The 22477-nt window shown below is 39.1% G+C and overlaps 1 protein-coding gene across 3 annotated transcripts in view; it reads left to right on the plus strand.

The window, feature by feature from the left end:
* Positions 1-22477, plus strand: part of dennd1b (DENN/MADD domain containing 1B) — a 300341-nt gene that overhangs the window by 212440 nt on the left and 65424 nt on the right. For all 3 annotated transcript variants that reach the window (XM_043699790.2, XM_087990846.1, XM_087990847.1), the window contains 2 exons: positions 5441-5542; positions 11810-11935. In XM_043699790.2, coding sequence (XP_043555725.2) covers positions 5441-5542; positions 11810-11935 — 228 coding nt within the window. The remainder of the gene's footprint in view (positions 1-5440; positions 5543-11809; positions 11936-22477) is intronic.

Consider the following 22477-nt stretch of genomic DNA (forward strand, 5'->3'; position numbering starts at 1 on the left):
CCTCCAAACATTTCCTAATTATGTACCTGTCCGGATATCTTTTAAATGTTGTAATTGTACTCATCTCCACCATTTCCTCTTGCAGCTTATTTTGTATACGTACCACCCTCTGTGTGCAACAAATACCCCTCAGGTCCCTTTAAGTCATTCTCCTCTCACCTTAAACCTATGCCCTCTAGTTTTGGATCCCCACCCAGGTAAAAGAGATTAGCTATTCAGCCTATCTATGCCCCTCATTATTTCATAAATCTATATTTATGCCCCTCAGCCTCCTATGCTCCCATGAAAAAAGACTCAGCCTATCCCGCCTCTCCTTACCACTCAAAGCCTCCAATCTCAGCAACATCCTTGTAAACTTTTTTTTACACCCTTTCCAGTTTAATAACATCCTTTCTATAGCAGGATGACCAGAATTCTACACAGTACTCCAAATGTGGCCTCACCAATGTCTTGTGTACAGCTGTAACATGACGTCCCAACTCCTGGACTCGATACTGTGACCGATGAAACGAAGCGTGGCAAATGTCTTCTTCGCCACCGTGTCTACCTGTGCTGCCACTTTCAAGGAACTATGCACCCTGCCCCCCCAACCTTGATCTCTTTGTTTGACAACACTCCCCAGAACCCTACCATCAACTGTGTAAGTCCTGTCATGGTTTGCCTCACCAGAATGCAACACCTCGCTTTTATCTAAATTATACTCCATCTGCCATCTCTCGGTCCATTGGCCCAGTTGATCAAGATCCTGGTAAACTTTTTCACTGTCCACTTTGTGTTACTGTTGCAACTGGAGAAATTAGTTTCCTGGGTTTCTTTCACAGCTATCAACTGTCTCACCTAACTTTTTGAATCCTGTAGCAAACAGAAGAAAAGAGATTATCAAACAAAAAAATCAAATTTTCTTTACACCTGAAAATATTGAAGTCTCTTTTCCCCCTTTGGAAAACCAAGTGGATGGTCATTCATCATACAAACAAATGTAGGCATTCGGGGCACAAGTAAAGTCTCCTCCACCATCGAAGATGATCACGGCTGATCTGACTATTCCACAATCCTGCCTATCCCTGATAAATGTTCACTCTTTGTCTTTTCAAGAATTGACCTGCATCCGAATTAAAAAACACAAAAGTTCCACTTCTGTCATTTTTGTGGAAGATTTCCAAGGACTCAGTCCTCTGAAATAGATTTTCTCTTAGACTCTGTCTTAAATGGGTATTTTTAAGTAGTGATCTCTATGTAGATTCGCCTGCAAGAGGAATCGTCCTTTCTGCAACTTTCCCCTCCCACTGTCAGTTCCTCTCCAGCCCTAAACAGCTTCCCAAATTCCGGAGGCTCAATGGCCTCTTGCTGTTTGGTGCGGAGTACAGTGCCAATCCCTTCATTATACTGACCCTGACTTTCCTCATTGCTCCCTACACTTGAATGATTTCCAGAATGCCATAGTCAGTTGGAACTCCCACACTGCAGCCCTTACTCTCATCTGATCAAGGTGAAATTCAGACCGATTGGAGAATTGCAAAGGCTGAACTGCTGTACTCCTTCATCGTGTGTCCCTTTGGCAGCATCACTCATAGTCACACTCTTCCCTTTCCCGACCATTGACCAAATAAAAGGCATTATCCCTGCGACTATCTCCTAGAATAAAACGTCCATGTAAATTTTCCCCTCCCTGTGTATTACAATGTCTGTTGTTCTGGCCTCAGCCAAAGTTGCTCACGCTGCACACACCTACTTGTAGTCATGTTTGTTGCAGATTTCACTGGAATCCAGGAGCTCCCACATTCTGCAGTATCACATGGGCTGCAACCTTTATTGTATCTTGATTAAATAATTAATTATATGATTAATTATTGCATATATTGATGTCTCTCTCACTGCCACTTACTGGTTTAAATTAAACTTTAGAATCTTATCAACTTCACCAGTTAAGGATAAGATAAGTAATGAAATAACTTGTTCCTTTCTGTGACAGCTTCTTAACTAATTATAAACTACATAGTCCCAGTTGGTTTAACAATCCAGGATTTTCTTAATTTCAGCATTTTACACACAGTCTCCAGCAGCAGTTATTCCTCAAATGATTCAACTCACAAATTTCCTTTAATGTTCCAGGTTGCTTTATTTTTCCAACTCTGTATATTTCTCCTTCACTGGTCCATTCATCTCCTGCAGCTCTGCCTCTGTCCAGTGCTGTCCTCAAATGAAAGTGGTGTAGGCCATATGTTCCCCACGCTATTTTTATCCATTCCCTGCTTTGTGTATCTCCTGTATGCATTCCTCTTCCCTAAGATAAATAATATCTTGGCCCACAATCTTTATTCATTCTTGAGATGTGGTTGTTACTGACACAGCACCATTTATTGCCCATTCTTAGGGTAACTTTGGATAACAGGTGAAAGTAAATGAATCAGTTGAGTTTTTACAAGAATCTATTTGCTTTTATGGTTATCTGTTCTGGTACAAGCCAGTATCTCAATTTGCTGCAGTTGCTTATCCAGTACTACAACTATTGGTATTATAGTTATTTGTGTTTAGGAAGCTATACACTAGTTAGCTTGATATCGGTCATGGGGAAGGTGTTGAGTTTATCATTGAAGAGATTATAGCTGTGCACTTAGAAAACTCAAGCCAATTGGAGAGAGTCACATGATTTCATCACAATTTCATCACAGTCGAAGAAGTAACATTCACAGGAGATGAACGGGAGCCTGTAAACATGCTATGCTTGGATTTCCATAAGGCATTTGATAAAGTGCCACATCAAAGGTCATTGCAGAAAATAACTAATGGTACAGGGAGTAACATAATTTCATGGATAGAAGATTGGCTGGCTGACAGAAGTCAGAGTGTGTGCACACATGAGTCGTCTCATTTTCAGGATGTGACAAGTGGAGTGACGCAGGAATCTGTGCTGGGACTTCAATATTTTACAATTTACAGTAATAACTTAGATAAGGGGAGTGAAGGCATGATACCTCAGTTCACAGGTGACACCAAGAGAAGTAGGGAAGTATGTTATTAAGAAGACAGAAAGAAGTTGCAGACAAATATAGAAACATTATCAATGGACAAATATCTCGCAGATGGAGTATGATGTGGAAAAATTTGCAGTTGTTCACTTGGCAGCAAGTATAAAAAAGCAGAGTATTACTTGAAAGGAGAATGGCAGCAGAATTCCAAGGGTACAGAAGCAAACAAACTATTAAAAGTTAGCACTGGGTATAGCACGTGGTTAAGAAAGCTCATGGAATGCCACTTTTTATCATGGAAGGGATTAAACTCAGAAATAAGTTATGCTTCATTTATGCAGTATACTGGTGAGGCCACACCCTGAGCAATGTATGCAGTTTTGGTTTCCTAATTTTAGGAAGAATGTAAATATATTGGAGGCAGTTTAGGGAGGTTTACTCAATGGAATGAGTGCATTAGAGACAGTCTGAACTTGTTTCTACTGGAGTTTAGCACAGTGAGGTGTGTCTTGATTGAAGTGTTCAAGATCCTGAATAGTTTTGAAAAGATTGAGGGTGTTATTTCTTGTGGGTCTGCTCAGAACAGGAGGCACTGTTTAAACTTTAGAGGGCAGAGGTGAGGAGAAATCTCTTCCCCGACAGCTGTGCCACTTTGGACCTCTACCTCACAAGGCAGTGGAGATGGGTTATCAAATATTTTGAAGGCAGATGTTCTTGTTAGATAGGGAAATGGTGAGCTCTCGGGAGCAGACAGGAATGTGGAATTAGAAACCCAGCAGATTAGCCATTATCTTATTGAATGGCAGAGTAGATGCAAGGAGCCAAATGGTCTACTCCTGTTCCTAATTTATGTGTTTCTGGTGTTTTTGATGTTCTTTGGACTCCATTTTATGATTTTGCAACATCCCTGTAATATTAAGATCCAGAACAGTACTGCAGTCTTTGTGAGGTGCCTCTTTCAGAATCCTTAGCTATCTAGTGATTTTATTTGTTTTCTTCCCATGCCCTCAAAGACACTAAATTGATGACATCAGCAAGTAGACAGCTCCAATCACTTTTCTACTGTCTGATTCTTTTATATCTGGTATCACTGCCACCTACCATATTCTGTTGCATCTTGTTTAGATCCTTTTGAGTTACTACACATTGATTCGCACCATTAGCCACCGTGTCTCATTTGTTATTACTTGTAAGCTTGGCAGTGTTTTGTTCTTCAACCTATTTATAAACGTTACAGAAACAATGGTCCCTGTTCCAACCCTTGCAGGACTTGATGGTAGCCCACTTCTATTCTGACATCTCTGAATGCATCTCACTCCTTGACTGTCAATCTGACAAGAGTGAATATTTCAACACACTTATTTAAATAACCTTTATTAATTAGTGTGTTATGTTGGCAACATGAAAGTTCACAAATATCACTTGCCTGATCTTCATCCATCATGTCCGTAAGTTCCTCTTTGTATTAAAGGACATTAACTGAGATGTTGGTTAATTACAATGAACTTCTAAAGCTATCATCAGAACAGAAGTAGGTTGTTCAGAAACATAAGACATAGCTAATCTGTACTCAACTCCATTTACCAGCTTGGATTCCTATCCCTTGGTGCCCTCAAACAGTACTTATCTATTCATTTCAATGTGGAAAGACATATGACTTAATCTCTTTGACTTTGCACACTACACCATTAGAGCAGCACCCTGCTCAGTGAATCGATTCACAACTTCAGCCAACTCAGTACTGTGCATGGAAACTGATAGAGCCGGGAGCTGTTTTTTCACCTTTGTCTTCCCTAAAGCACTCTGTTATAAATTTACTTCTGATTAAAGGGGTTTCCAATCTGTTCCATTTTATACTCTGATTTTAACTCTGCCATGCAACTGCAATTTCAATGACCACTGAATAATGAATAAGTATTTTTATTCCTCACTTATTTTCATACTCCATCTGTACTGGTAAATAATCCTTTTGCACCTTATTTTTGTCCCCAACATACGTACAGAACAACGACAGTTTTTAGTTCTCTAAGTTCTGTTTGTGCTGCTACTCAACTTTAATCAGTGTTCCCGTGTGACCCTAGTCAGAGCTTCAAATTTGTAAACTTATCTTCACTCCAAATGTTGACTGTTGTGCTGAATCAAGTTGAGAGTCCATGATTTAGACAACCAACATTTTATTTTTAAAATTTCTTCAAATACATAGATACCGACTATGTGGATATGACTACAGGCCTTTGGTACAGAACAACTCATAAGCAGTATTGTTGTCATGAGGCACATAAATAGAGACAGACTGCCTCCATATAGGCACTTGATTGTTGGATATCTGGTCCTCTGGGAAAGCATTGTGGGCTGATGACATAAAAATACAATTTTTCTTTTCACAACCACAACAGCAAGTACCTTTTTTTTTAAAACAATACCATTCTATTTACAACCGTGCTGAACATTTTCTCTCCCCCTTTCAACAGAAGGTGAAGAATAAAGCTGATGAAGATGTAATCATATTAAACGTAGACACAAACACACTGGAAACACCATTTGATGACCTTCACAACCTACCAAGTGAAGTGGTAAGTCAAAATGTGACTGTGTGCTTTTTCAAATTTATTAGCTCTTTGTCATGTTGAAATCTTTCCTTTTGTAATCACAGATTAGAAGACATAAGGGGTTGGGGGTGAGCCGGACCTAGACTGCTGTTTTCCATCCTGTGAAAATCAGGAACTGCAAATTGACTTTTACAAAAGCGAAATTATTTTTGTGATTTTGACTGTGGCTGAGGAGAGGTTTTGAACAGTGCAGCCAATCGGAAATGAAGTTCATGATCAGAAAGATATCTGCATTCATTAGCTGTAGCTTTTTAAAAATGTAAGCCTCTTCATCTTATACTTAATCATTAAATTACAAAGTATGCATTTCTGTCTGCCTAGTGGCATTTCTTTCCGAAGAATGAGTTGAGTTGTGAAGGCAGCGAGAAGAAGGGAGCCAATTATCAGCTCCTGTTTCCCTGCCACCTGCCAGTTCCTTTTCCTCTAATTAATGTTCAGATGGCACTGGTCAATATTATAAGAAATATTTTTACAGTTGGGGTCACAAAATTGATCCTTTGATCTTCACTATGCTGAAACATTTGTTTCCGCGAATTATTAGTTTTCCGGTGCATTTAATTTTCTTGTCTTCTGACAGGCGTTTTCAACGGAAACACATTATTTGTTTTAAAACTGACTGCTCTCTGTTGCTTATTTTTGTTTTGGAAGAAACTGACAATTTCAAACGTGTACTCCAGTAGGAAGAGGTAGTTAAAATAAAGGTCTTGTATTTGCCAATGAAGTTTGATAAATGAGGTGTTGGCTGCATCTCTCCTTTGATCTTGCATTGCTTTTCCTGATTACTAATGCTTCAGGGTGCTTAGTATTCCATGTTTTAATTTAAGCAAGCTACAAACAATATAGCACCAACATTCTATGAATTATGGCATGCCCACTTCCAAACATCCACCATGTTGTTTTCTCTGCAATTGCCAAGTAACTTGGTAATCAACCAGGATCATTTATGTCCAGTGTTTTGATTACATTGGTTTCTCTTGTACCTTCTGGTCTCTTTAATCCACCCCCACTGGCAGAAAAGGTAATTGTAAAAATATTATGAGTTGGACTCCTGTTGATTTGCGTAAAGCTGCTACAAGATATGTTTAGTTACATGTGAGTTCATGTCACAAGGCTTTTAGACCATATGGAGTCTATTATTAGGTCAGTTTTTGTATTGGTCTCAGTTGTCATAAAGGTCAGTGGGTCACAGTTGTCCTGAATTACTGAAGTGTTTTCAAGTAGACTTTCTGATATGGTGTGTGCTGTCATTTTCATAATGATCTCTTGTCAGATGCTCGCACATAATATTTAAGAGTTATTGCCTATTAGAAATGTTAGTTTTGTTCATAGCGATGCTACTTTGAAAAACACTGTGGATTTCCAGATGGAAACATAATTCCCGTTTTTGCCCTCTGGCAAAGTGTTTATTTGTGTTCCTGCTGAAATATTGCTGTGGCCACGTAGATTTATAATGTACAGAGCGAATTTTGATTTGTTAATTTTTTAGTTGCATTAATAAGCCTGCTAACAAAGGATTTGCCCTGTTATTAAAGGTAATATTACCACTTCTAGTGTGCAGAATGGAACTCTGATAAAATGAATTTTATGGAAATTTCCTGTTAGTTGCAGGTTTTTCAGGCCTCCTCGCTTGTACCACTGTGTATTCCCTTGGTTGGCAGTTTGTAATAGCCATTTCTGCAGCCTCACTGCAGGGAGTGGGCTGTGGCCATAATAACTTAAAGAAAAATAGTTTGCTTCCACTATAATTCATGACTATTCGTTCTGATTGCTTAATGATTTGTTGGGGGATTGAAAATGCAAACCCACTTATCCTTGCCACTGAGGCACTGCACGTTTTGGTGTTTTCCATGAAACAAAACTCTTCTGGCTTGGCAATTTCCTCTGTGGTCATTGCTGAATGAGGTGATGATGCATAGGAAAAATTCACTTGTTCATGATTTCACCAAATCATCAAGAACGTTCTGACAACTCAGTAAACTTTCCCCTTTAAAACTCCTTGAAGTTAATAGCGTGCACTGCTGTTACTTGGTGTCCTTCTGATTTAGCTTCATAGAATTTAGTCGAGTCTGCATATTTTCTGGGAAGAGATGGAGAGCCGCACATGCTCTTAAGAGGCAGCACCTTTTTAGTCTTAATCTGAGGTGTTGTCAGATATTCTGTGATAAGTCTCTTAAAATTTTCGTAAAACCTAGTATCTGCTGAGAATCTATTCTCAATTTCGTGGAGTTAAGGTGCATCCAGGATTCAATTTTCATACCCCCACAGCAGCCCCACATCCTATGTCTAAAATGTTCTGAAATAATCTGGAATGGGTCTATGCCATTGAATACTAACAGTAATGATTAGAACAGCGTGTAGTGAACTTAGCAGTGATTTTCTTTTGTAATCTAAATCCAACACACAATGCGTGATAGCGCCTCTGGGGAAAAAGAAGTAAAAGATGTTAGTAAGCTGCTCAATATGAAACTATTTACCACGTAAGTGAACCTGCCAACAAACCCAACTCAATTTGTCATATTTGTACATAACTAAATTCCATTATGCAAGATAGCACAGACAAACAGAAAAGTCACCTAGCAGTCAAATAGTTGCAGTGATGTGCTCTTGACTATATACACAGATCAATTTGGATTGTAGTGATCAAGTCTTCCAACAGATTTATCCTGTAAGGTATTCATGAACTCCTTACTGATCCCTGGAATTTCCTTCTCTTGAGATTTTTGTTTTGATGATCAAGTTGATGTCTTCAATTAAGATCTTCCCCAAAATTCAGTACAGTTTGTTTTTCTGGCTGACCAACTAACAAGTTAACACATGTCAGAAAATGTTCTTGCAGTATTGAATCTAACTACTGATATGTTTTCCATATAGACCGATGACTATCGAGAAGAAATTAGAATTCCCATTTGCCAGCTGGAAAGATGATACAAGACTTTACCATTTAAGATATTTACTTAAACAAAGGACTAAATGCTAAATGTCCAGTTGATAAAACACTATCTTTGTAGATTATCCAAGTAGTATTTTAAATCATAGAACAGAACTTCCCTTTTTTTGTTCCACAATTGAAACATACTTTCCAGTTGCATTTTACTTTGTTCTTTCAAAGTATTAAGTTCTCTTGAAACCATGCTAATGAGATTTTTATCTCGAGAGGATGTTCTCCTTTCTCTACCTGCGCCCTTTTAATTTCAGAACTTTTAGTTTCACAATGAAGTTAGTTTATCCTTGCATAGATTCCTCTTCTAGCACAAGCTAGACAAATCTTCCAGCCTTGTTTGAACTCTGTGAATTATGTCCTTTCAATCTAAGCATTAGCTCACATCTACATTCCTGTGTGATTAAAACAAAGCATCTTTCTGCCTTTAGCTGTTCTCCTGCTCTGGCATCTTGGCAGATGAACTTTCACGAAGTTTCACTACTCAGGCGACTGACTGTGTGGAGTTTGCACATTCTCCCCGTGTCTGCGTGGGTTTCCTCCGGGTGCTCCGGTTTCCTCCCACAATCCAAAGATGCGCAGGTCAGGTGAATTGGCCATGCTAAATTGTCCGTAGTGTTAGGTAAGGGGTAAATGTAGGGGTATGGGTGGGTTGCGCTTCGGCGGGTCGGTGTGGACTTGTTGGGCCGAAGGGCCTGTTTCTACACTGTAATGTAATCTAATCTAATCTAATCTATTCCATGATAATATAAACCGCAGGGGCCTTATATCCAGGAAGAAATGCTAATGAGCTAACCTTGACGCCCCCAACACTCCTTTTATCTTTTAAGTAAATGGATAATTGAAAGCACAACTTCTTACAATGCAACTTTCTCTCATGTTTATGGAATTTGAAGACTTTTACTCTTTCCCTTGTCAGCACACTGGCTGCTGCCATTGTCTCTAAGTGTAACCATCCACTTCCAAGTAAAACAATCTGGCTCTCCTTTGGTCTTTAATAATCAAACCACTCAGGCTTGTTGTCAGGCAACCTTCAGAACACAACTTCTTTAAAGTCATTGAACACCCAAAACAAAATCACCTTTTGAATCATAATACTGTGAAAAATCTGACAAATATGGTCATTTGGTCTCTCTGCCTGGAATGGCTTCCAAAAGCAGGCTGTACCAATTGAACATCGGAGAAATCAGCAATCAAACCAAAATGATTTCAATAGTCCCAGATTCAAAGGACCCTTACCCTGATCACCATGCCCTCAGGAGAAGGGGGAGGTTGAGAAAGAAGGTCCATTATGGTAACCTCAGCTGGTGTGGGAATTGAACCCACACTGTTGGAGTCACTAGCCAGTAGATTTGATTCAAATGACTACAACTTGTTAAGGTTTTTAGCGTGTACTAGTTTGAAAATTACTGTGTTCAGAGGAACATAAAGAGAAGCTAGTTGCGCTCCTCTTTCTGATGGTTATGAAGTTCCAGAGGGATCTGTGGTGTTGTCTGCCTTCCTACCTCATAGTCAAAGGAGACATGAACCAAACAAACATAAATCTACTGGGAATATTGCCTCAAGTGAAAGCTGCTGAACATCATGGGATATTTTTCAGATGAAGCAGCATCAGAGGAGCAGGAGAGTCGACGTTTCAGGTCAGAAACCTTTCATAAAGACTCACTGTCTCCATAGTTTTCAGGTGGGAAGTTTAAGCAGTGTACCATCTCGACAAGTTGCCTTTGTTTACTGCCTCTTGACTGTTTCAATCGGACTGTTATAACTTTGAAAAATAATGGAGTGGATGTGGAAAGATGGCTTTTAATATTACGAATGCGGTCAAATGTAACTTGAAGAAAAATTTTCAATGCCACATGGCCACTGATAATATGGCCATTTTTATTGGTAGCAGTTCTGATCAAAGGAGCATTGTTTTGCTATTGGGAAGTTCTGAGGCAGAATATACAGTACATTTTGAAAGTTCCAATTTGGCTTTGGGGTGCAATTTTTAAGTCATTTGAGTTACCAATAAAATCATTATACTTGTCTGTTGTGGAACCTAGGAAGCTTCTCCTTTCTTTTAGTGAAAGAAGCTTCATTTGATACAATAGGTATTATTTTGTTGCACCCATGAACTAAGACTGAAGGATATTGATGTTTAATTGCTTGATGGTTTCCAGAATGAAGCCACCGTCGAGTGTCAATTAAAGGAGCATGGAGAATTTAGTGAATTTGTATGTTCTTTAACCTTTCTTGCCACAGCAATATAGATTATGTACTTCGCAACCTGTGCTGAAGTTAATTGAAAAAAACTTAATGAGCCTTGGTATATGCAGTCAGAGCATTAAATGAATTGGATTTCTAGACTTTCATCTGTAGCAATCAAGCCTTGATGTAAATTGAAAAGATCATAGCTATTGGGAAAAGACCTATATTGTAAAGTCCTTTCTGCATAGATTATGAACATCATAACTCAATGATTTTTCCATAAAAATATGGCTATAATTGGACCCTATGGGGGTCCATTTCTTTGATCAGATCACAGTAACTGTGACTTTACACTGAAAAATGTCACTGCTGTAAAGGTTTATCACCTGTAGAGCTTGGTTTTCTCTGATGCCTTGTACTGTGCTGGTTATCTTTATTAAAAGAAGTATAATGAGTAATTAGACAGCAATCATTATTTAAAGCAGAAAAGGAAATTGCGTTCAATATTTTAACAACAATAGGTATGTCTTCTAATTACCCTTCTCTTGTGTTTGATACTGTTGTCATTTTGCTCTCAATACCATATATTTCATTTTTTAGCATGCAATTTGGTTCTTAATTATATTTTCCTAGTGGAAATTTGGTCTTTTTTTATTATGCAGCAGGTGTTTCTTGCAATTAACTGAACTCTATTACATTTCTACTTTGCTGTCATCTGAATAATTTCAAGGCTTTTTGAAGAAAAGATTGTATCTCTGGAGTTATGCTTACAGCAAGGAATTTATGCTGAGCAGTACACCGAGCAATAAGAAATTGCATTTGATGAAAGGAAATTTTCACTGGGTCTGGATATTGTCATGTTTGCCACTCTCTTGACATCGTGGCAAGTGTACAACTCTTGAAAGTCCATTCTCATTCATAAGTCTTGAGGAAACTGTCCCACTATTTTCTATATTCTTATCAATACATATATATTATATATGTAGGAACTGAGAGGCAGGTGTTCTGATAAGTATTAGAGCTTGCACACTGATATTGTGCATGACCTTTAGAATTTGTTCTCTTGAACAGATGTGAATTTCATGTTTTCTTCCTTTGTGTAGGTCTCATCCTTGAAATACAAACTGAAGAAGCAGTCAACAGCTACTGGTGATGGGGTAGCAAGGGCTTTTCTTAAAGCACAGGCAGCACTATTTGGCTCCTATAGAGATGCACTCCGTTATAAACCTGTAAGTATTTCAAGAATCTTTATTTTTCTTTGACTATAACACATATTACACAAGCAAGTAATATTGATATTGGTCTCCATGACTTTCTTACGTATATTTTTCTCTCCTGTTGTTAACTCACGTTTAGAGTTCAGTATAGATTTTATCATTCTCACTTGTTCTCACTGTCTTCAGTCTGCAGCTGTGAAAACAGAATTGTCTATTCTGCTAGCTTCTGCTGTTGTCATCTGCTGCCTTTTGTGACTGGCTAGGGATTTGTCTTGACCGATACCTGACAAACTTTTCAATTTCACAATCATTAAAATGCCATTTTTTTTTTGCTTGAATCTTTCATTGTGACCTGTCTAGTAACTGAAGAAAGCTATTTTGACATGTTTAATTATCAGATAAACCTTGTGTTCAATACTTGACCCTATTCTACAATGGTACAAGGCTTCCTCTTAATCAGACTTGTGTATTATTCTATAAAATTGTAGACCTCTGAGCCTCATCTAAATTGTTGGGTAAATGTTGCAGACTTTGAAGGATGGTTAAAGGATGATCTATTTCAGCATGATCTTGTGTGAAAGAAAGTGGTTTCTTTAATGAGCTTGACAATCTGGTGAACAGAGATGGAGGCAGTATAAGTTCTTTTCATCAAGGTTTCAAGAAGGCACTCGATGCTGAGGCTTAATGCATTAATTGATTAAATGCTTGGCTATGGGGGAGATGGCAAAATATTACGCTAAAAGAGTATGTCAAAATGATGTTGATGCATTGCTTGTTTCCTTTGTGTTCTTTCCAGTCCATAGGAGAACAAAGTTACGATTTTAATCAGGGATGGATGTAAGGTTTCACTGCATCTGAAAAGTCAGCCTGCAAAGTCAAGTAATATGCCGTCTGATTAGAATTTATCAGGAAATATATTAATTTCTGTGTCTCATGAAACTGAAGTCATGTCTGAATTTAGCCTGACCAAGAAAGTTTGGATAACTATGTAGGTTCCAATGCGTGGAGAGAAAACTTAATACAACATATGGAGCTCCAAGAAAATGAGGAAAACAATATTTGTTAACTTACAACAAGATTAATTTATTACAAATCAGAACTGATAAGTTTGGGTTATGACTTCTGCTAATTGAAGAAAAGAGAGAGCCCTGATAAAACAACTTATGTAAAGAATTCCCACATTATTGCCGATCATTTTTCACTGTAATTACAAAGTAAATTGCACAGAATTTTATGATTGGATAAGAAATCTTTTTTTTATCTTCAATGCACATTGCTATAGTCCATGAAGAATAATGTGAATTTATTTGAAATTTGATCTCAATGTACCATATTTCCTACTGCTCCTGTTTGGACCTTTGTGTGTGGATTCCTTTGTGATTGTTATCTCATACGAATTTTTGGTAACTAGGTGAAACTGCATTTTCAAGCAGTTTGGCTTTACATTTCGAGTTTCTCTTTCTTCCTCAGACATTTGTTGCCCTTCAATACAGTCAGTCCTTCTGTAACGCAATGGTTACTTTCTTGTGCAACTCCACGTTATAGAAAAATTGCACTTTAGACACAGTGTTTAGTGTTGGCGATGTAATTATGTAATAGCCAACACTCATTTTAAAAGCGCGCGCTTTAGAAACAATGTCCCCAATTTGCCAATCATTTTACAGCAAATTCACGTTGACGAAACACATGCGTTATAACAGAAGAACCTGTATCCGAACCAGATATATAACCTTTATAGTTGAATGCTGGCAGGCTATGCAGATGTTGGAAGTATTACAACTAAACATATTGGTGTTCCCATTTTCCATTTAAAACTTGTATTCTATCCCTGCACATGCATGTCTGGATTCTCCCTTGTATCTGAGATCCCTGACACAATTTGTTCTCGCCCCAAACCAAGGAAGCAATTGTTGAGATGACCTGTGGCTGCAACATCATCGCATTGACCATGCTCCAGGACTAGTGTGGTCTGTTGTGGCTCAACTATTCACAGGATAAACCCTTTGTGATTTGGACAACTGAATTTTGTGTACATATATTTTAATAATAAATGTATCTACAGAATTGATTATGGAAAGCAGCTACCAGGTGGAGGAGTTGTGGAGGTTTTTGTGGTGGGGGGTTACCAGATAATTTGGGGGATTGCTGGGGGAGGGATGCTATCCTTTAATGCTTATGGTGGGGAAAGTATCACCATGAATAATGTCCATTAAAGAGAAAGATAGTGAGAAGAATTGTAATATACTCTGCCAGTTAAAACTGGATGGAAGCATATTAATATCAAATAAGCTCTAGCCACTGTACTCTTAAGGCAGTTGAGACTGTTTTTGACTCTAGTAGGAGCCTTGTGAGTACATGTAAATTAGGATACAGTGATGTACATAGGGCCCTACTGGCATTTTAATTGCTGTTAGGCCATTGAGCCGGCTATCTCACATTACTGAAGATCACATGGGATTGGGGTAATGTATGAGCTTGGATAAAGGGTTAACTAACTAACAGAAAGCAGGATAAATGTGCCTTTTTCAGTTGGTAAGGTGGTAACTAGTGGGTTGTCACAGGGCTCGGACTATTTATAATCTATATTAATGACTTGGATGCAGAATTAGAAAGTACAACAGCTGATTAGCCATTTAGCTGATGATACTAAAGTAGGTGGGAAAGTAAATTGCAAAGAAGAAATAAGAAATTTATAAATGGAACTGGATAGGTTAGATAGGAGAAAGTGAGGACTGCAGATGCTGGAGATCAGAGCTGAAAAATGTGTTGCTGGAAGAGTGCAGCAGGTCAGGCAGCATCCAAGGAGCAGGAGAATCAACGTTTCAGGCATAAGCCCTTCTTCAGGAGGAAGGGCTTATGCCCGAAACGTCGATTCTCCTGCTCTCTGTAAGCTGCCTGACCTGCTGCGCTTTTTCAGCAACACATTTTTCAGCTCTGGATAGTTTAGATGAATGGGTCACAACTTGGCAGAAGAAATTTAACTTGGATCAATGTGAGGATGTCCATTTTAGTGAGAGGAATAGAAAGGCAACTTGGCATCGAAATAGAGAGAAACTTCAGATGCTTCGATGCAAAGGGATCTGAGAGTCCTTGAGCATGTATCACCAAAAAATGAGCAAGCAGATAAGAAGAAAGGCAAATTATATTTTGGCGTGTATTGCTGAAGGAATAGAGTTTGAAAGTAGAGAAGAATTCCTGCAACCATACAGGGCAATAGTGAGACTACACCTGAGTATTGTGTATAATTTTGGTCCTCTTACTTGAGGAGGAATGTTATTGCATTGGAGGCCATTCAGATGAGGTTCACAAGATTTGAGTCCAGAGATGGGGGGTTTGTTTGAAGAATAGAGATTAAGACCATAAGACATAGGAGTGGAAGTAAGGCCATTTGGCCCATCGAGTCCACTCCGTCATTTAATCATGGCTGATGGGTATTTCAACTCCACTTACCCACATTCTCCCCGTAGCCCTTAATTCCTTGTGACATCAAGAATTTATCAATCTCTGCCTTGAAGACATTTAGCGTCCTGGCCTCTACTGCACTCCGCGGCAATGAATTCCACAGGCCCACCACTCTCTAGCTGAAGAAATGTCCCCGCATTTCTGTTCTGAATTGACCCTGTCTAATTCTAAGGCTGTGCCCACGGGTCCTAGTCTCCTCGCCTAACGGAAACAATTTCTTAGCGTCCACCCTTTCCAAGCCGTGTATTATCTTGTAAGTTTCTATTAGATCTCCCCTTAACCTTCTAAACTCCAATGAGTACAATCCCAGGATCCTCAGCCATTCCTCGTATGTTAGACCTACCATTCCAGGGATCATCCGTGTGAATCTTCGCTGGACATGCTCCAGTGCCAGTATGTCCCTCCTGGGGTGTGGGGCCCAAAACTGAACACAGTACTCCAAATGGAGCCTAACCAGAGCTTTGTAAAATCTCAGTAGCACATCGCTGCTTTTATATTTCAATCCTCTTGAGATAAATGACAACATTGCATTCGCTTTCTTAATCACGGATTCAACCTGCATGTTTACCTTTAGAGAATCCTCGACTAGCACTCCCAGATCCCTCTGTACTTTGGCTTTACGAATTTTCTCACCATTTAGAAAGTAGTCCATGCTTGTATTCTTTTTTACCAAAGTGCAAGACCTCGCATTTGCTCACATTGAACTTCATCAGCCATTTCCTGGACCATTCTCCCAAACTGTCTAGATCCTTCTGCAGCCTCCCGACTTCCTCAGTACTACCTGCCTGTCCACCTATCTTCGTATCATCGGTAAACTTCGCTAAAATGCCCCCAGTCCCTTCATCCAGATCATTAATATATAACGTTAATGATGATCAGTTTAAGCCAATGCTGTCTGGAGTTTAGAAGAAGGAGAGGAGATCTCATTCAGGTATATAAGAGGCTAAAGAGGATTGATGAAACAAATGGAGAAAGGATGTTTCCCCGTGGGGCAATCTAGAATAAAAGGTTTAGGATAAGGTGCAGCAGATTTAAAACAGAGATGAGGAAAAATTACATCCCTCAAAGGGTCATGAATCTGTAGAATTCACTGATTCATGTGGTGGATGCTGGGACGTTGTGTAACTTTAAGGAGGAATAGACAGATTTTTAATTAGTAATGGCTTGAAGGGTTATGGACAGTGGAAGAAAGTAGAGTTGAGGCCAAGTTGAGGTCCGTCAGGATCAAATAGCTGAGCAGGCATGAGGAGCTGAATTGCTTACTCCTGCTCCTCGTTCTTATGTACTCAGTCAGACCTGGCAGGCAAGGAGTTGATTCTTTTGAAGTGAAGTGTAGAAATTTTAATTGTAAGGGACATTTGGACCTTCCTGCGCATGACTCCATCTTCTGTTTCCAAAACTACCTGCAAATTCACTTTCAACGACTTATCAGGTGCTGCAGAGTGAAGGTCTGATGGCAGTCTCTGAGGCCCAGTCTCAAAACAGGCAGTGCACTGTGTGATGTTATTCAGATTCCCACATTAAAATGGGCCATGTGTCATCCCGCATTTTTTCTGAGGGACAAACCTACATCCAGTTGCACAAATATCCTGAGTGTTTAAAGAAATCATCTAATGATGCCAGGTTGATACTGTTGCTAACAGGTAAGAACCATATACCTTTGTATTATGCATCTCAAGTATTGCAGCCTTTGGAGAACAAGGGTGAAAGAATGCAGATTATTGAAAGTTGCTAGTTTTTAACTGAAAAATGGAATTGTAGTTGCCAGAATAGTAGAATCATCTTGTTCATATTTTTTTAACCCAATGGGTGAAATTAATGTCATCTCACATATTGAGCAAAGCACATAAAATGCATGAAGCACAAAGGTAATTATGTTACCTGCACTTGCAGTTTCCACTTAGAAATTTAACTTTAGCCACATTTTACATCTAGTGAAGATTGACAGTTCAAAACCTTGTTACCTAGTTCCAGATCAAGGCCCTTTTGCGTTAGCTTTACTTAGAGCGAAGCATTAAATCAATGCAGAGTTTGATCCAACTGTATATGTGCAGTTCTGGGCACCAGGTTATAGGAAGGAGGTGGATGCATTGTGCAGTTCTGGGCACCAGGTTATAGGAAGGAGGTGTCGAAGCAGTTTACAAGAGTGAGTCCAGGGATTTGAGGATAGATTGCAGAAGTTGCGATTGTTCTCGTTGGAAAGAAGAAGGCGCAGAGGAGATCAGGTAGAGGTTTTCAAAATCATCAGCAGGCTGGATAGAGTCAGCAGGAAGAAAATGTTCCCACTTGTAAAACGGACAAGGAGAAGAGGGCATAGATTTAAAGTGATGTGCAAAAGCAGCAAAGGTGAAGTGAGGTAGAACAACTGGTTTGGGTCTGGAGTGTGCTGCCTGCAAGTAGAGTGGAGGCAGTTGAGTTGAGACATTCAAGACAACATTGGATGATTGTTCGGGCACGGGGCAATGGTGTTCATTTTAAGGCTAGTGCAGGCATGATGGGCCGAATGGCTGCCTCCTATGACATATCACCAGTGTAATTCCATGCAACTGAGCACCCCATGAAGGTTCCCTACTGGGAGAAAGTCAGGACTGCAGATGTTGGACAGTCGGAATCAGAAAGTGTGGTGCTGGAAAAGCACAGAAGGTCAGGCAGCATCAGAGGAGCAGGAGAGTCAAGATTTCAGGCATATGCCCTTCGTTAGGAATATTCCCTCCTGCCTTAGCGTGTAAAGTGTAGAGCTGGGACTTGCTTTTCGGAATTAAAGGAGATCTGAAAGAAATTGTTGTTCTGATGGTTTCTGATTTTCCATGGGTTTCACACCTTGATTTCAAGCAATTTTGAGAGTTACAGTTTCGTCCAGGTTGATTACTTTGAGAACAAAGGGACCGTTGACTGACCATGATGCATTATCCAGCCTTAATCTGCCCTATCCTCATTTAATGGTACTCTTACTTATCCAAACATTCTTCTTTCACCCCATTATTGGTGTCCCTGGCCTCAGCCAATCTGGGCAGACACTCAGGAACGTCTTATCCAATCCCGCTCTGTTTTTCCCACTTCTGTTGCTCCTTCAAGACCAATCACAAACTCCATTTCATTGTCCAAGTCACTGCCATTCGTATGGCCGCTGAATGAGATTGGGGGTGTCAATTGCTGTGAATTTAATGTTCTGAAAACACACTGGACCATGATCAATGCTGCTTTAAATGCTGCGTATGGTGAGAATATCAGCCCATGCGGGCGTGAATCCAAATGATGAGAACACAGCATGCTGTATCAATGCATCACACAACTTTATCTTGTTTCCCCCGTTATAGTGTTCCATTAAATACACTGAAAGTTTTAATGGCCCTACAGTGGGTTTGTTTGAGCATGTTGATTTTCAGCACTCATTTTTACTCAAGGGAAGTGGGTTTGATTGCAAACCTTTGTTATCTCAAATTTAGAAGCGTAGAAAAGTACTAACTGTGGTTTGCTTTTAATGATTTTCTTTTTAATAACCTGATCTACAGTTCAGAGTTTGAACTGACAACATTTTAGTATTCCTCAATGGGAAAAGAAGTCATGTTTAATAGCTGTTGGCAGCAGTTATTCCCAGTGCTATTAACTGCCAGTACTCTGAAACACAGCCAAAGAATGTATCCATTTGTATCAGAATGTTACAACATGTAAAGTTTTCATCCTTTCAAAGATTAAAGGGGCATTGTCTGTGTTCATAAGACTGACACACTTCAAACTTGAATGTTTCCATTTTGAGGATCAGAGTCAGCTGTCTTTGATAAAGCTGTCTAGATTTTATAGGGAGAAAGGAATATGATTTTTTTTTTAAAAAAGTCATATTTTCAAAGCTTTCTATTTAGGACTATTTTAATCCACTTATTGCAATAAGTGTTTTGCTGAGAATTCTTAAGTCTACAGCTTTATTTTTAACGTGTGCCATCGAATTTCTGAAAAATTATTGTTAATCATGATAGTTTACAAGTCGTTTATAGTGATTAGTTTATATTGCATTGTTGAAATAAAGTATAAGGTTAAGTTGATGTTAAGCTACTTTGACATCAAAGTGTTTCCACATCAGAAATGCCTTATCGTTGTAATAAGTTCATACCGCAATGCTACTGAATACCAATCTGTCAGTAATAAGACTGAATAAACTCATTGGTAGTCTACTGCATCAATAACCTCATCACTTTTAACAGTGTGAATTCAAGACTTCTTTGGACACTATCAGCTTCTTGTTCTGTGTACCCATGCGCAAGATTATTAAAGACATTCTAGCTGCTTCCATTTTTCATTCAAATTTGTTTGCTAATGCCGCTATAAAGTATCTTAGAGATGTACAGCACAGAAACAGACCCTTCAATCCAACTCGTCCATGTTGACCAGATATCCTAAATTAATCTAGTCCATTTACCAGCACCTATCCCTCGAAACCTTATTCATAAACCCATCCAGATGCCTTTTAAATGTTGTAATTGTACCACTTGCACCGTTTCCTCTGGCAGCTGATTCCATACACATGAAAAAGTTCCCCATAGCTCCCTTTTATATCTTTCCCCCCGCACCCTAAATCTATGCCTTCTTGTTCTGGACTCCCCCAATCCAGGGAAAAGACCTTGTCTATTTACACTATCTATGCCCCTCATGATTTTATAAACCTCTATAAGATCGCCACTCAGCTCCGAAGCTCCAGGGAAAACAGTCCCAGCCAATTCAACCTCTCCCTATAGCTCAAAACTTCCAATCTTGGCAACATTCTGTGAAACTTGAAAGGGTTCAGAAAAGATTTACAAGGATGTTGCCAGGGTTGGAGGATTTGAGCAATAAGGAGAGGCTGAACAAGCTGGGGCTGTTTTCCCTGGAGCGTCGGAGGCTGAGGGGTGACCTTATAGAGGTTTACAAAATTATGAGGGGCATAGATAGGATAAATAGCCAGAACTAGGTTTAGGGTGAGAGGGAAAAGATATAAAAGAGATCTAAGGGGCAACATTTTCACAGGAGGGTGGTACATGTATGGAATGAGCTGCCAAAGGAAGTGGTGGAGGCTGGTACAATTGCAACATTTAAGAGGCATTTGGATGGGTATATGAATAGGAAAGGTTTGGAGGGATATGGGCCAGGTGCTGGCAGGTGGGACGAGATTGGGTTGGGATATCTAGTTGGCTTGGACGGGTTGGGCCGAAGGGTCTGTTTCCATGTTGTACATCTCTATGACTTTTCTGAACCCTTTCAAGTTTCACAACATTCTTCCGATAGGAGGGAGACCAGAGAATTTACTGGTCCTTAAAGGAGCTAAAAAAATGTGTTCTCAAGCCACCTTCCATGGATCTTCTGTTTTCTTGTAATAAATGCTTAAAATTCCATTGGCTTTCCATCTTTTTTAAAGCATTGCACCTTGTTCTCCTTATCCATTCTTTGAGTCTTCTAAGTCCTAACATTCATTGAGAGATGAAGTTCACATTCAAAATTCGCGTTCAGATGAAACATAAACTGATCCATATCACAGCCAGCATTGGCCATGATATCTGGAATCAACAAAGGAAAAGTGATTGCACACACCTCTATAAAATTACTTATGAGAACTTCTCTACGGCTTAGTACATTCTAACACCCTGTTTTAATTAAATAATTTTCAGCTTTTTTTTAAGCTATTATGTTTTTACACTTAGGGCAGGAGTTTAAATTTAATGCTTTCTGTGTGGAAAAAATGAAAGCCTGTCAGTCATTCAACAATTGAATCAGTTTATCGATGAATTTTCAATTGAGTGTAGTGAATCCACAGTCAAGAGGGACCTAAATAAATGATGGAGAGAGGAGGAGGAGGAGGAGTAACTATTGTAATTGATACATGAATGGTCCAATTGATACATTCAAGTTTAAATGTAACTTAAAGCTAGGTGAAATTGTGTGCTGTGAAGAAGAAACAAAATACCTTCAAGAGGGTTTGGACCGACTCACTGTGTGGACAAATACAAGGCAGACAGTATATATAATGTGGAAAGATTAGGTTTTCCACTTCAGTGGGAGGAATAGATCTGCAGAGTATTTCTTTAATGGTAAGAGTTTAGGAAGTATAGTTGGATAAAGAGACCTGGGTATCCTTGGCAATAAGTCACTGAAGGTTAACACGCAGATGCAGCAAGCATTTAGGAAGGCTAATATTACGTTAGCCTTTACCATAAGAGTATTTGAGTGCAGCAATGATAAATTTATCCCTCAATACCAAAGAACCTTGATTGGACCGCACCTTGAATTGTCTATACAGTGTTGGGCCCTTTATCTTGGGAAGAATATTATTGCTACAGAGTGCATGCAATGTATGTTCAGACATACAAGGCAGTAGACTTTTTTCCAGGATGCCTTATTGCTGTAAAAACTTCATACCACAATGCTACTAAATACCAATATGTCAACTAAACAGCAGCAATAGGGCTGAATAACCTCATTGGTAGCCCATTGCATCAATCACCTCATTGTGAATTCAGGACTTCCTTGATCTGTATCTGCTTCTGGTTCTGGTCATTAAAGACATTAAAGACAACAGCAGGACTGTCATAGAAAGAGCAATTGGGCAAATTGGGTATGTGCTCATTAGAGTTTTGAAGAATAAGAGTTAATGTGATTGAAACTTGTAAAATACTTAAGAGATGTACAGATGGATACAAGTGTGGAGTTTCCCCTGATGATAGACCAAAGAACACTTTCAAAGTAGGGGTATGCTGCTTAGCATCAGCATCAGGATTAATTGTATTCTGTCAGAGATTTGTGAATCTTTGGAATTCTCTGCACCATTGATCTGTGAAAGCTCAATCTTTGATTATGTTTGACGTGAAGATTAACAGATATCAAAATTCCAATCCTGTAAAGGGGTAGTGTGGAAAAAAAGGCATTGAAACAGATGGTCATCCATGATCATATTAAATGGTGAGGCAGGCTTAATGGACTGAATGGCCTACCTCTGTTCCTGTGTTCTTCTGAATGGTTTTATTGCGCCTTATTATTGCATCAGAAGAATTGCCATAATCTAATGTTGTGATTTAATATTGACTATTAAATTACGACGTTTAATTTATTCTACTGAAGATCTTTCAG

Source organism: Chiloscyllium plagiosum, unplaced genomic scaffold (assembly GCF_037043375.1).
Source record: "Chiloscyllium plagiosum isolate Xiang-an unplaced genomic scaffold, Cpla_swu_hap1 HiC_scaffold_9, whole genome shotgun sequence".
In the NCBI taxonomy this organism is placed as follows: domain Eukaryota; kingdom Metazoa; phylum Chordata; class Chondrichthyes; order Orectolobiformes; family Hemiscylliidae; genus Chiloscyllium; species Chiloscyllium plagiosum.